The 15,507-nt window shown below is 45.3% G+C and overlaps 1 protein-coding gene across 2 annotated transcripts in view; it reads right to left on the bottom strand.

The window, feature by feature from the left end:
* The window catches only part of DDX31 (DEAD-box helicase 31), a 43,637-nt gene that overhangs the window by 14,142 nt on the left and 13,988 nt on the right, over nt 1-15,507 (bottom strand). For both annotated transcript variants that reach the window (XM_082295393.1, XM_082295394.1), the window contains 3 exons: nt 12,875-12,925; nt 10,743-10,882; nt 5,261-5,342 (listed from right to left, as the gene is read on the bottom strand). In XM_082295393.1, the coding sequence (XP_082151519.1) occupies nt 5,261-5,342; nt 10,743-10,882; nt 12,875-12,925 (273 nt within the window). The remainder of the gene's footprint in view (nt 1-5,260; nt 5,343-10,742; nt 10,883-12,874; nt 12,926-15,507) is intronic.

Here is a 15,507-nt window from a genome sequence, read left to right as displayed (position 1 = left end):
ATCCAAGTGTAAGAGTGCCAGATCCCAGGCAGCAACTTGATACTGGTCAGACCCCTCATCCGAGCAGGGCTGACTGAATACAAACACCCAGCTCCTGGGATTCTGGAGGAGGCCTGTGCCAAGGCAGCAATCCTGTTGTTCTTCTCTGGCAGATCTGCATGCTAATGCTGCAAACCCCTCTTTCCTCTGCACTGCTGCCAGTCCAGAGGAGCCACATCCCACTGACACCACAAACCCCAGTGACCATGGGGCTGCCAGCACCTGACACAAGATGTTCTGCTGGCCCAGATGTGCCACTCTGTACCCAACAGTAAATGTGACCAGAGACAGACTCAAATGTAGTTTAAATCCCTGCACTGTGCCCTCCCTGGAACTCAGGATCCCACAGCTTCCAGCCACTGGGTTATTCCTCAACAAAGCAAACACACTTGGGGCTGGAGCTCCTGCTCACTCACTGCCTAGGCTGTCCACCTGCACGTCCAAAGACAACCTGGCTATTTTAACACAGGAAGTCTCCCAGATTTCTGGTCCCTGCTGTCTCCCAATCCCCTCAAGAAGGGCTCACAACCCAGCCCACAGAATCACAGCATCATTTAGGTCAGAAAAGACCTCCAAGATCATCGACTCCAACCTTTGACTGACCATCATTTTCTCAACCAAACCACGGCACTGAGTGCCCCGTCCAGTTTTACTTGAACTCCTCCAGGGATGAGGACTCCAGACCTCCCTGGGCAGCCCCTTCTAACACTTGGCAACCCTCCCAGTGAACCAATTATTCCTGATGTCCAACCTGAACCTCCCCTGGCACAGCTTGAGGCTGTGCCCTCTCCTCCTGTCCTTGTTCCCTGGGAGCAGATCCTGACCCCCACCTGGCTGCACCCTCCTGTCAGTCAGAGAGTTGTGTTCCTTGAACCTCCTTTTCTCCAGGCTCAGCTACCCCAGTTCCCTCAGCTGCTCCTCACATGATTTACTCTCTAGACCCTTCCCCAGCTTTGCTGCCCTTCTCTGGACACTCCTTTCAGAGGTGCCTTTGACCTCAGGTGTGCTTGTCCATCAGCTGAGACCGTCCCCAGCCCAGGGGCCTCTGCAGAGGTTTAATGAGCCCCAAGTGGAGCTGCCTCCCCGAAGTGGCCACTCCTTGTTGTCGCTACCAAGTTTCCACTGACGTGAAACACAAAACTTTCTTGCCCCGCCTGCTCCTCCTGGCCCCCAGCACTTTCCTTTTGTTAAGCCTCCTGGCAGCACCAAGTGTCACCTTCCCAGCGCTTTTTAATATGAATGTGAAATTAGTGAGGTTTGCCCTTTCCCCTGGCGGACAGAATCCTCTGTTATTAAAAAGTAAAGCACTTTAATAATGAAAACTTTTTCTCTTTTTCCTGTGTTTTAACTGTTTAAAATTAATGAGAAGGGCATAACGGTTGTCAAAGCGATATTGAAAGCCGGGTAGCCAGGACCGAATAAGCACGAAAATCCCTCCAGAGTGTTAAATAAACAGTGCTTCAGCCCCCTCTGAATCCCTGTGTTGGTTATTGTATACATTCTGTAACAGCACTCAGAATAGATCTGAGCACCGGGGAGGCAGAAAGGTTTCAGAATTCCAATAAAGGCCTCAAATTAAAGACAGCCTGGTGCGAATTCCAGGAGAAAATTAAAGAGACCTCAAGCTTAAGTGACAGGTGACTTGCTTCTGTGTCACAACTGTCAGGGGATTTAGTGATAATATGGCAATATATTACAAAGGACTTTTCTTATTCCCCCCTTTAGGTTTCAAAATGAGGCATCTCTTCCTCCCGGTGCTAGGGGAAAATAAAAAAAAAAGTAAGACAAAAATGAGGGATAAAAAACTAGGTGCATAATTTCCAAAGTGTGAGGTCAGTGCAAGAGATATAAATAAAAAAGAAGCAAATGGCAGGAAACATAATGTCCTCGGAAAACAGCTTCTCCCCTCCTCCCATCTCCACCTTGTCTTTTATCCCCTTCAGACCCTTGAGACAGATCTCATTTTAAAACTGCACCCTAATGGGCACGAAAAAAACCTGTGTTTGATTCCTGTCTTCCAGGGAGGTTCATCTAAAAAACCAAAAAACCCCACCCCGTTAAAAAAAATAAAAAAAATCCTAGATTTAAAACTGACTCAGAGGCAAACTGTGAAAATAAAACCTGCCCACGACTGAGTGTCTGGACAGATCAAATAAATCAGTGCTACTGGAAGGGCATGGAAACCATTCCATGTGCCTTACTCACACAAGCAAGCTTTAATCCTGGTTTGGATCAGCAGGACAATTAATTTGAGACCTCACACATTTTTCCAAGACCCCAAAGATAAAAGCCCACCCCAGAGGTTTGCTTGATCTGCTCCCCATCTAAATTTGTTCCCTCTGTTAAACAAGCAGCACTGTTGCCATCATGGAGAAACAGTGGGATAGGAGAACTTCTTCTACCTTGTGATTCCTTAAAAGCCTGTTCTGGCAGATCCCAAACCACTGGCAGAAAGACTGTGGATAATAACAATATTTATAAGCTAAAAGAAGAAATGCAAGGGAAAAAAGTCAGGATTCAACCAGGGGAACGCCCAAAAATGCCAACTCCACCAGTAAAAGACACATGGATTTCTGTCAGAAGAAGGAAACTTCCAGTGATAAAGATGGCAGATTTTAGGTGTGAGAGGTTGGGATAAGTACTGAAAACTTCTGATTTCATTAAGAGAACATGATAATGAAAAAGAAAAATTGAAACACAGTAAGACTAGGCTGAGGTAGAAAAGTTCATTCTTAAAACAGGAAAAAAAGGAAAAAAATAGAAAGATGGGGAAAACCCACCAAAAAGCCTGGCTGTAACATCTCCTGATTCCATTATACTTCAAAACAAAATGAAGGATTTTGTTTTAATAACAACTTTTTACTAACCTCCACACACCTTCTCTAGAACTCACCAAGTCCCCCTTGCCCCCCTCCATAAAAGTTGAAAGATCAAATTTATTCTCTTTGTAGGTAGGTGAACATTCACACGCCCAGACATAGCCACATATATATTTCATATACCTAAATATAAAATATACATTTTACAGGCACTTCAGCTTGCTCCCTGGCTGCACACAGAAGCCCAAAAAATACATGTTCCAACGTGGTACTTATAATGGACTTGAGTTGAGGCAATGAGGACTGAAGAGCATCATAATGAGGTTCCTGTGTGGAGGACTATAATATATACATGACTCAAGAGCATGGAGGGCTGAGCAGCAGAGCTGAACCTCCCTCCAATGGCAACATCCCAACGGGATCAGTCTCAGCTCCTCCTGACACCTCCTCAATCCCCCTCTCTCCCATGCAATGTCCCGCTGCATTCCCAGCTCACTGTGCTGTCCATGTGGCAAATTTAGGGAATTTCATAGAGATTAACCCTCCTAAAACTTGGGAAATGCCCCTGCAGCTTCTGAGCTGACCATTCAAAGCCTCCACGGCAATATAAAACGTGGAGCTAACATACAGGATGAGCCCTTGATTGCATTTAACATATTTTTCAAGTAATTCCTGAAGGAGTTTGTTTCATATTGACAGAACTGCAGTAATTTCATCCCCATTAAACGATAAAGAGTTTTTCCCATGAAGAGAAACTCTATTCTTAAATCTCAATTCTTTCAGATTCAGTCACATAAAACTGGTTATTCCGTATTTCTAAGTTCCTGCAGGAGATTAAAACCATCCTACAGCCACAGTGGATGGATCTCAGCTCCACTGAAGGCAACAGCAAAATCCCACTCGCTTTGATGCAGAGGGAAAAGAGGGATTTAATCCCACCTTTGAAAGCAGAAGGAACCAAGTCCTTGTGTGCAAGTTCCTCCGTGCAGCACCTGGCACGCCAGGGCCTGCCCAGCAGCCCTGCTGAGCCAAACCAGCAACTGCTCCTTTCAAAGAGGGGCTGGGTTTAGAGCTTTTTGGAAAGAAAGGGAGAAAGCCAAAAGAAGAGTATTTTAAAAATTCTGTGCTTAAATGCGTAGAGCATCTGACAGTTTGAAAGCATGGTAGAAACACTGATTTGATCAGTTTTGGTAGCAAGCAGGCTTGGCTAGGTTTTTGTTGCTAAAAAGGCATTTCAAAAGTGAAATCATAATTTCCTACAACAAAACACATTCTCTTTTTTGCCCACTTCCCATGAAGTAACATTTGTCACCCAGTCCAGAACAGAATATTCCGTCCCATGCCAGTAACAAATTTAAAGTGCAATTTCTGCATAAATGTATTGTTGAAAAAGTTTGCAAAGGAAATCTGAAGTTACCACCCTATAAGCACATTTGGGAGAAAAGGAAAGTGTTTATACACAGAACTATTTAAAATAATTTCTGCACTAACAAAGCACAACTCAACTTGGTTGAATTAAGAGGTCATATCCTAGGCATGATCCAGACATTTAAAACACATGCATTACAGGCTGATTTCAGCCAAAAACAGTGGTGGGAGAGAGCTTTAAATAGAGCTGCACCTCAGCTGAGCTCAGATGTGGCTTTCTGTGAGGTGCAGGGCGTGCAGGAGCACTGACCATCTTTCACAAGCGTGTTTACCAGGAACACCACGGCTCCCACCAGCCAGCGCCGGCAACGAGGCGCCTCAGACACGGGCTAACAAAAGTACGAGCAGGCAAAACAGCAACAAGAGGGGAAAAAAGTGTGTGCTGCATCATGCTTGACACATTCTTGACTTCCATTCAAAATGCAGGTTCTTGCAGGATTTAATTTGCCAGAGAGCAGCAATGCCCGAGACATCAATTGCAAATGAGTGAATTCTGTGAATTAGCAACTTGAAGGCAGACCCAAAGCTTGCCCAGGTCAATAAAAAGGTGCTTGTCAACCCAGGGAGCTTTGTTTTAGGCTCCAAGTAAATACATATGATAAAAACCCCTATGTAACACATCACCAAATGCATTTTCCTTGTTTCTTCAGAGAAGTTTAGAACCATTTGTCATCTCCAACAGTATTTTAGTGCAGAAAACACAAGAAAAACAGAAACATTGTGTGGGAAAAAGCACAGAGCTTTTGCATCCAGAAACCTTCCCTATCTGTTACAAAGATACTTGCTGAAGAGTTAGCAAGATACTGCTTTCTGGGAACAACAAAAGACTGAAATATTGTGATATAAGGTAGTTCTATAATTATTTACAGTGCCTGACATCATGGATGTAAAGACAGACGCTAAGGCAGGAATACTTGTGATGTTTAACTGGCAAGTGAAAACTGGAGCAATTCCAAAGCACCAGAATAACTCACCTTTCTTCTTGGTCTGTGCAACTTGAAGCGATCATCTTTCATCAGGCTGGCTAACACCTTCTCCATCTTTAGCTCTGAAACACTGAAGCAACAAAGATAAAAAATTACTATTTCTCCTACTTTGAAACATGGCATGGAATGAGCCACAGGCTGGTAATGGAGAGCAAAACCATTGAGATTCACAGTTCAGCTTAAGAATTCGTTCCTGAAATACACGAGGCCTTAGCCCAGACACTCCCTCAGCACCCCTGAAAGTGGAACTACTGTAAAATCCAAACCAGTGCTTTCAGTGGCACAGAGACACAGGAACCCACAATCTTGTCACTGTTTTAAATTACCAGCACACACTCCAATTCTAGGAGAGCATCAAAATAACTGAGGGTGGACTTTCCACCCACTGAAAGTCTCCTTGGCTCTCAACCAAGAGGAACTGATTAAAGAAATAAATTGGATTGCACTTCCATTATTTTCATAACTTTTCTTTCCTTGCACTGAGAAGCAGCAAGACAATTGGGAAACACCTGGTTATGCTTTTCACCAAAAGAAACTCAAGACAGAGTTGAAGCAGCTCATAACAGTAATGCTTCTTGTGAATTTGCTTTGTAACTATAAAGAAAAAGATCTGCAACCTCCACTTTGAACCCAGGGGTTGTCCAACATTTCTTTTTTCACTTAATGCCGTGGGCAGGAGCAGAAGGTCGGTTGTGCAGCTGGGAGAGAGTGACTGAGGCACACACAGGCTGGAAACACCTGCTCCACTTAGTTTGCTACTTCTGCTACATCTTATCTCCTCCAATTTAGCTTCCAGAGCCTCTGGAATGAGACACAGTGCTCAACCCTCACTCAAAGGATGATGCTTTCATGTTTACACACGTTTGTTTCCACCCATGTTAGTGACCACACTCACAAAACTGAAGAGCTAAAACCAAAGCTGTGCAAAGACACAGCTCCTTCCTCTCACAGTGACTCAAGCTCAGAGGGCAACAACAAAACCTGGGGGAACTTTTCCTATCAAACCAATTCTCCTGCAGCTTCCTTCCCTCTGGTCTTCCATCACTCTTCCTTTCCCACAGGATCCCACATGATTCTAACTCCTTGCTACCTCACTCAGGTCAAAGCTCAGAGGCACTTCCCAATGGACAAACTCACCCTCCAATTCATTTATAACCTCAAAAGCCACCTCTGACACCAGCCACACAGTTTGATTTCCTTCCCTGCTCTGAGAACTCACCTTCCCTCTCATCTGAAGTGCAAAGCCAAAGCCCAGCCCATTAGGGACCCCACAGCATTTTTTTTAAATACAGGAGACTCAGTCAGCTGTCCTAGCCAGGCTTCACACTGGGCATTTATTTTCATTCTGTTGACTCACATTCCTCCTGTAAGCTCAACCAGATGATTTATTCTCCAGTCTTGATTGCAAGGCACTGCTGGGTCCTGCTATGGCCCAGATATGGAAATGCTTACAAACCTGCCTCATTTCCAAGTAAGCAGTCCTGCTTAAAGGTGCATTTACAGGAGACTACAAATTCTTTGTCCTCTTTAACACTGTCTTAAGGGGTGCACATGTACCAGGTGACAGCACAGGTGCAGCTGTGCAGCTCCAGGCCATTAATATTACAGCTGCATCCAAACTGGGTCCCATTTCCAAGGGAATTACTCAGATCATACAAGCTGATGTCTGGGCCAAAATTTTCAGTAATGGGCAAAGGTCATCTCTAGAAAAGAAGCCAAGGAGTTCACTTGGGATTAAAACCAATCCAAGGAAAAGAGAAATCTTTGGGGTCCAACAGTTCTCAGATTCCTGAATCTCAGATGGTCAGAAAGACACCTGTGGTTTCTGAAAGGAAGCGTTGCTGATACTCAGTTTGTAAAGTACAGAAAGAAATTACCACAAGGGTATCTTCTTTCTTTTCACTCAAAACTCTCTAACACATGGCTAGCAGGAATGGAGGAATCTCTGCCACACCGTGTGACGGGATACTGTGATCCTCACCTGCTCCCCATCCTTCCCAGTTAAAGCAACAAACACCTTTACTTTTGCAATCTGCCTTTACCTCAGCCAACTCAGCATCACAGCATAAGGAAAGGAGACACTCCAGAGGAACAGCCATCCAGCCTGGAAGGGATGGGCCAGAGTGGCCATAAGACACACTACAAGGGAGATCAGCCCCACCATGTGCAGCTGGGTCAGCCCACGCACAGATTCCTTCGCAGAGGATGCAGAGAAAGGCGGGGGAGCGATGGGGGAGAAAGGGAAATGGAGCATAAAACGACAACCGAGGGTTTCTCTGTTTGGTTTTGAGACGTATAACAGCAAATTAAAACATAAATGGCAACCACTTAAGCAAGAGGAAAGCAGACCTCCCCCTTCCCCCTGCAAAGGTTGCTTTGACACCGCTATGAATGAAAATGTCAAACCTTTGACATTGATTTGTCAGAGTTGTCACCCCCTCTCGGGTCCTCCCCTCGCCTGGCACGTCGCCAGCAACAGATCCCTGAACTGGGTTCACAGCAGGGAGCAGGCGAGGGAGCCGGGAGGGGGGAACAGCACAACCCCAGAGCAGGCAGGGAAACGACTCGTGCCTTCACGGTGATGCCTCTTCCTTTATAAATTAGTTAGGCCGCCGTTAGCAGATAAAGAAATTATCTGATAGCTGTCGAGGCAGGCACTGCGAGATTGCAGCTGAAGGGACTAGAAGAGACATAAAGGAAAAAAAAAAAGTGAACCTCACATTTCTTCTGCTTGTTGCCTCCTCCGTTTGAAGGGAAATCTGTTAGTTGTGCTTGGAGCTGAGACAGAACATTTTGGAGTCTAACCCGTTTTTTTTAAAGAAAAAAAAGGAAAGAGGGAATGCAGAGAAAACATGAGTGTGCACGTGCCTGCACATCCACATACAGCTGGGCAGAGCAGCCACAACTTCCAGCCACACAAAGCCCAAACAGAAAGTTGCAGAGAGAGGCAGCTTTCCTGAGCCCCAACGGGAATGACTGATCTCAGCAGAGCCAAAGTGAGATCGTTTTGGCAAAGGCTAACGCTGCTTTTCCACACTGGAAGCCAAGGAGAGGCTTCAGGTACCGGTGAAAATTAATTGCGAGCGATTTCCAATTTCAAAGGCAGTCATCTCTAATTCCGAAGTGGATTTTCATCCAGGAACAAAGCCACGTCTGCTCTCATTACTTCCGACTCTCAACATTCCTGGACTTACTCCCATGCATGCTGGGGTGGGTGGAGGGGTTTAGGAAAAAACTCTGGGTCAGATCCTCATCCCCTGTAAACCAGCAGAGCACTGCTCATTTACACCAGCTGCAGGGACACATCTCATGCTTTGTCTTCTTCAAAATACATATTTTATGAAGTATTTACATTTCAATAAACCCAGTGGGAATTTCATTTAAAAAAGGAAAAAAAAACCCAACAAATTAAAAAAAAGATTCACAACACATTCTCATCCTCAACAAAAATCCCAGAGATTCAAAAATTAGGCTAAGAATGAAAAAAAAAAAAAAAAGCCAACTCCAGTAACTTGTGCAGACCAAGTCAAAAGCTAAAAAGACTTAGGGTAAAGGAACAGAAATGAGCAGTGCTTAAGAGGCTCAGTGACAGTCCAACACACGCTGTCTTTCGCCCTCGCACTGAATTAAATTGTCAGGATTATCATCATAATGCTCTGTTTATGAAGGGTAACGGCAATTTGTGCTGATGGCACTTGCTGCCTTGAGCTTCAAGCTGCCTTCCTGCATCTTCTCAGTAATTCATCAGCTCCCTGCTCTATCCTGGTGCCCCTTCTCCTCATCCACGTGGGAAGAGCGGAGGCCACACGGCTGCAGAGAGGCTGAATCGCCCCGTGCCTGTCAGGCACTCACTGCCTTCCCTCTGAAGATGGGGGTCAAGGAAGGCAAATTACACTCCTTTCTGGCAAGTCCTTTATCTGCAGGGCAGCACGTTTTATGAAGAGCATAAAACAAACAAACAACCAAGAAAAGGCAATCCCCAGAGTTGTCTGGCTCTGAAAAGTGAAGGAAAAATAAATTCGCATAAACCTCCCTTGCTTATTCAGAGTCTTCAAGATTCCTGAAGACCATGGCCAGCTCAACAGCAGGTCTCCTTAGCAGATGTAATTGCCAGCCTGAGTGACACTTCCCTAAACTTGTTAAAAAACAACAGCATTGGATAAAAGCATTAACATTTAAAATAAAAAGGAAGGAAATTTCCCTCTCCTTCCTCTAACACTACCAAAATATTAGAAAATAGAAAAATAGAACTTTCTACTTGGAGTTAAAAATTCACAATTATGTGGGATTTCACCTTTAAATGTCAGTGCTGTTTGTTACATGAAAAAAACCCCTGTCAGCTTAGCCTTCCATGTCTTGCTGGTGTCTGCTTAATAGATAGTTACCTGGGATGATGGATGGCTCTTTGTTAGACCACTAAATGGCTCACAGCCTAGAATAAGCCTGTATTTACTGCCAACATTTGTTTGTTTCAAGGATGCAAAACCAAATTAGATTCCAAGCAGCTCCACCCGACAGAAACACAAGAAATAAAAGGGAACTAATTTGTGCATGAGTTTACAGGGCTCCATCAACACTGCTACAACGCTGAAGGGACTCTGCTGATGTTCTCAAACGCTGAGAGACAGCAGAGCAGGGAGCAAGGGGAGGCACAAACACCCAGCTGGCTGCTGAGGAGGCTGGAGATCCTGCCTAGCACTGCTGAGCAGCCAGTTGTGGGTTTTCTCCACAAAAAGACCACTGTGCAAGCAGAGTTGGACTAAAATCTCATCATGTGTCGGCCATCAGGTACCTGACTGCACACTGGGCTGGTCCTTACTGAGCCTGGCTTGCTCTCCTTGCTGTCTACTCCCAAGTCCAAGCTAGAGCTGGTTAAGAGGAGCCTTCCCAGGCTTGGAAGCACACCCCACTTTGGGTCTGCAGAGCCCACCCTCCCTTTTTGCCTTTCAGGACCACACTGGGCTCTCAGCACTTGCCAAAGCCCTCTCCTATGCCTGTCACAAGCCACTTAAACAACACATCTTCGTCAATTATCTGCCAGATATGACCCACAGCTCCCCAGCAATTTCTCCCCCAGCTCTCTCCCAAAGGGCCAGCACAGTCTCTGCCAATATGGTGTGCCATGCAGGCAGATGGCCAGGCAGCATCTGACAGGCTCGTTTGACTTGTGATCTCCACATAGTCACGATTTGAACCCAGGGCCAGAGAGAAAACAATGGAGTGCAAAGGATCTCCGACTATCATCTCCTCCCTGCCCCTCACCACGCACATTCACTCATGCACAACGTGTCAGGCTGATGATTTTCACACACTTCCCCTCTTCTCCTTTTGCTAGTCTGGGGCCAGGTCTGGATCACAAGAATTAATAAATTCTTATTAAAACCTGCACGAGACACAGTCCCGCTGAAAGTGCCACGGAAGGTTAATTAGCAAGGATGAGCTGAAACTTTTGTTCGCGTTTCTGACTCACTTAATCTTGTGAGAAGCCAGCAAGCTGACATATTCTGCCTCCGAAGGTGCCAGGACGAGCAGGCTGCTCCCGCGGCAGCCAATGCGCGCCGTCCTCCCGATCCGGTGGATGTATTCCGCAGGTGAAGCCGGAGCGTTGTACTTGGGAAAGGGGAAGGAGGAATTAACGGGATGCAGCGTGTTAATTATAAACCAGACCCCCAGCCCGCTCACCTGGAACAAAAGGCACACCCCCACACGCTGCACCTGCCAAGGAGTTGGGCTGCTTGTAACGCGCCTCAGCCCCGGAACCATCACTCAGCCCCTCAGCCACGGCAGCTTTTTGACATGTGAATGTGACACATTGGCCAACTTTCAGATAATAGGACAGTTTCCCTGTCTCCGTGTCTCTCTCTGCCTTTTAGATTTTATTTCGATACAGGCACGTCAGAAACCTGTTTGCTTCCTGTAAAAAAGCCCCCCAAATCTAATCAAATCTCACAGCAAAGAGCGCCCAGGACTGCCCACATGGAGTGGGGAGCTGCCTGCTCTGCATTTGGCAGAAAAAACACAAAAGAAAAAACAACTGATGCCAATTTGGAGTTGGGCTAAATTGCTTTTTTTTGGATTAAAGCAAATCATGGCTGGTTACAGGGTAGAATAAATCTAACAGAGAGGAGGAAGTGCTTTCAGCAATGGATGACACAGGTAGCAACTGTCTTCCCCTGTCCAACTACCAGGCACCATGAAAATGTTCCTTAAAGACCCCCCAAATATAGCAGTGCCTCTCATTTACCTAAGTGGGAATCAAAACTGCCCAGCCATTTGCAAGATCTGATAATGGGAGACACATTTCCCTCCCTTTAACCTCCCCCTATTCTTTCCCCCCCTCCTCTCTTTCCTGGAAAAAATGAACATGCACAGAGATACTGCTCAGAAATGAGCCCTCAGCAGTTTAACTGGAAAAAACCCAACAACCAAAGCCCACTCTAGTGTTTATACCTGTGCCCTCTGGCAAAGTTTCTACTGGCTAGAGGTGCGAGTAAGATGCTGTGAGCAATCTAATTGCTCCCTGCAGGTCCTTGCTCTTGGACACAGCCCTCAGGACAGCTGAGATTTCGCCTTCTGGACACACAGAAGTCTCCCAGGGCTTTAGGTAATTTGCACTGCGTTCTAGCACTGGCAACTATATCTTTGGTTAAATTATATTAATATACAGATCTGGGAATTAAAGACTTCACTTCCACAGCCTTCTCCGACTAGCTGGCTGCTACAAAATCATTCTTTTTTTAAAAAACACAAAAATCAAATCAAATTTGTTACCTGAAGGGATGAGGTAGAAATTAAAAAGCTTTGTTGAGGCTCTGTGCCCTGTTCCTTTTACCCAGGTGTCGCTTGATACATGTGAATCTCTGGATCAGTTTTTCCTCAGTTCAACTAACCTTTTTTTAATTATAAATCTTTTATAGAAATGAAATCTGCCTCATGCTCTCAGCCTCCTCTTTGAAATGACAGGCTGCTATTTTTAAGGTTCAATCCATCTTCCTTTGTTTTTATTTTTTTTCCCTAAGACTGTATTTCTGTCAACAGCAATGCAGCAGTGTGGGGTTTTGTTGGGCTTTTTTTTTTTTTTTTTTTTTTTTTCAGGGAAAATCTGAACCATGCAGTTCTACTGGAAGCTGGATGCCTGCAGCTACTCAGCCCCAATCCAACCAAGGCTCACTGGAAACACTCAGTTTCTGTAGGTCACTGCACTGACACTATTGGGCTACTCAATGTTTAACATCAGGAATGCACTTAAACTCCTCATGGAACTGCCTCCCCAGCAAGCTAGGAAAGAAAGGAACAGAACTGCAAGAGATGGCCAGGATTTCACAAAAATTGGCTTCTTGGGTGGGGAAATGGAAGGTGTTTTATCCCAACCAGTGAAAACCCCAGAGTTATTAAAGCGAAAACCAGACCAGGGATATGGTAGCAATGCTGTATCCTGGCAAAACCCAGAGTCCCAGTCCTGCAGTCAGGAACTTGGAGGTCTCCCACACCTGTAGGCATCAGCACCAGGACCAGCCAACTGCAGGAAGGTTCTGGACTGAGAAGGGATTTCATCTGAGCAAGGCTGCACTTAACACACACAGACACACAGAGCAAACCCACCTGTACAATCCAGGTCACCTGAGGCAGGTCCAGTCCCCGTGCTGCTACATCCTTAAAATTAATCAGGAAATCACTTTAGTAAAAATCCTTTGGAGCTATCAGCAGAGTGAGGAGTCTTCTGGGATGGCAACTATGTCTGAAAGCAATGCTGGCTAGGCAAGTAGGAATTTTATGTGTCTAGTTTGGGGAAAGATGGACTGAAGGTCAGAAGTAACACTGAGGGTTTAAAATGCAAGGATTGTTAGCAGACTAATACAATAAAAAATGATCCACTACTATGGCCCAAAGCCTGGAGGACAGAAACACCTATTTCAGGATGGTGGTGTTGAATTACAGCATTTCCTACAGCCCCTTTGCATTATATCTGACAGAATCCACTGTGTAAGGGGCAGCGATACCTTTGGTTCTTCAGTTTGTTTCACTGATGAAAAGAGATCTTCTCATGGGCACCTACTGCCCAAACACAGAGAGGCAGAATTAAATCTCTGAAAGGCAGCATGATTTCTGAGCACACCTTTCTCCACAGCAAATCTAAGTACTAAAACCAGGCTTCTTATGATGAAAAGGGAAAAAAAAAAAATAAAGGCCAGCAGTCAAGAATCCCTGGCCTTGGGTGGAACGTCCAAAGATACACTGATCTCTACCTACAAATAATTAGTTGTTTCCTAGGTGATGGTCTGAAGTTGAGGAGCAGAAGACTTGCAGGTCATGTGGCCCTAAAATAAAAGGCTAATAAACAATTTAGCAGAATCTGCAGGAAGCTGGAGCACAGCTCAAGGAGAGGGGACTTCAGCTATGCCTTAGATTTGCAGTCTGGCTTTGATTTGGAGAAACAAAATGCAGCCGTGAAGAAAAGAGTCTGAAGCTGCTGTCAAGGTTTTATTTGATGTGCCAGCTGGTGAGAAAACCTATCAACTTGGAGAAGGACTTGAATGAGACCCTTTAGTTATCCACAGTCAGAATAGCTCCAAAAACATACCCCTTCAGAGAGAAACGAGAGTTTAAATCCTGTCCAAAATGGAGAGTGCAAACACATCTCAATCTCCCTTCTTGATTTTCTGTTCATTAGTAATGTCCTCACATACTCCTCGGATTTTACATTCACCAGGCGCAATAGCAGAGCAGGTGTGCAGATTTCACTCTGTTAGGAAATGTTTTGCAACACATGTATCTTTTAGCTAGTTGCAAAATAGAATATATTAAGGACGTAAGCAGGAGCTTAATGTACTAAAAATGTGTCAGCCACCCACTGAAGTGTTTTCATGCAACTCCCACACACGTTAAAAGAATGGGAAGCTGATGTTTTGGCAGCAAAGGCCTTCCCATAAGCACTAACCAGGCTGTTTTGTGGCTCCAACTGCAGTAAAAGAGAAGACACTTTCCACAGCGCCCACTCCGAAATAACGCACGCTCGCGCTCCAACACGCTTATTAAGGAGTGACTTGTTCCCAGAGTCAGAATGAACAGATGTACAAAAAGCCATTTAAAGGAGGTTGGAGGAAATAAATCAAGGGGAGTCGGGAAGCGTGTACAGCAGTTACCAGGATAACAAGACTATAAACTCTACAGCGCGATCACACAGGAGCGCTGACGTCTGATTCCGAGCTGGCTGGCTCTGTTCTTCCACGCTGACAAGGCTTTGGTCTTTTCCTTTACTCTGTGCTCCTCCTCACACCCAGGAGCTGAGGAAATGCTGTCTGAGGAGAGGGCTTTGACCTTGGGACAGGGCAGTTTCCCCAAAATAAACCAACAGCCAAGCCAGCCCTGTGGTCAGGAGCACCTCTAATAGGGGAAGGAATAGACAACGTGGGCAGGAGCCATCCCTCTCATCCACCCAGATTCCTTCCCTACTCTTCCAAGATACATTTTCTCAACATCTCGCTTGGAAGATCACTGCCACAGACAGCATTTTCATGTGCGTTTGCCCAAGCTGAAAAGGTTCACCAAAAGCCTCATAAATAGCCAGGGAGAACATTTTAGGAGAAGGCTTTCTCCCATCACCAGCCTTGCATTCATGATTGCTTTCACAATACCACCAACTCCAACTCAGCTGTTACTGACACATAGCAGCAGCTACTCTCCTGGGGGTTCCCTTTGCTTTCTTTCACAAGTCTCTCGGGATTTACTGGTAATTGGAGTGTTTTGCAAACTCTCAAAGATTCCTCAGTATCAGTCCACCTGTGTCTCCTCTAGCTGCTTTTCCTCTAAGACCCTGGTAGAGAGCAGCAAGGTAGGACTAGGGTAAAAAGTTTGAGTTGATTTGCTTTCCTCTGCTGGCAGAGCCCATGAGTTTCAACTTCTCAGAATTTTAGAAAAATATTTGTGGGTCACTTTTCCAGGAGAGAGAACACAGCTCAAACAACAACTATCCAGTTTTACATTTATTCCACTCACAGAAGCACTAACCTGCTGCCAGTACTCTTTCAAGAATCCCAAGAGATTTTCAATATACCACTCACCCCTCTTTTCCACTGCCTCAGATGGCACTCCCCTTTCCACGTGTGACCTCACACCACCATTCCTTAATTACAGGGAAATCAAGGATATGACACCTCGGCAGGTCACTGCTGCCTCCTTTCCACGGGCAATGGAAGGGCAAATTCTTCAGTGACCATCTCATGGGAGCAAAAAAA

The sequence above is a fragment of the Coloeus monedula genome, assembly GCF_965178545.1.
Source record: "Coloeus monedula genome assembly, chromosome: 21".
In the NCBI taxonomy this organism is placed as follows: Eukaryota; Metazoa; Chordata; class Aves; order Passeriformes; family Corvidae; genus Coloeus; species Coloeus monedula.
This window is presented reverse-complemented; position numbering and strand designations above follow the sequence as displayed.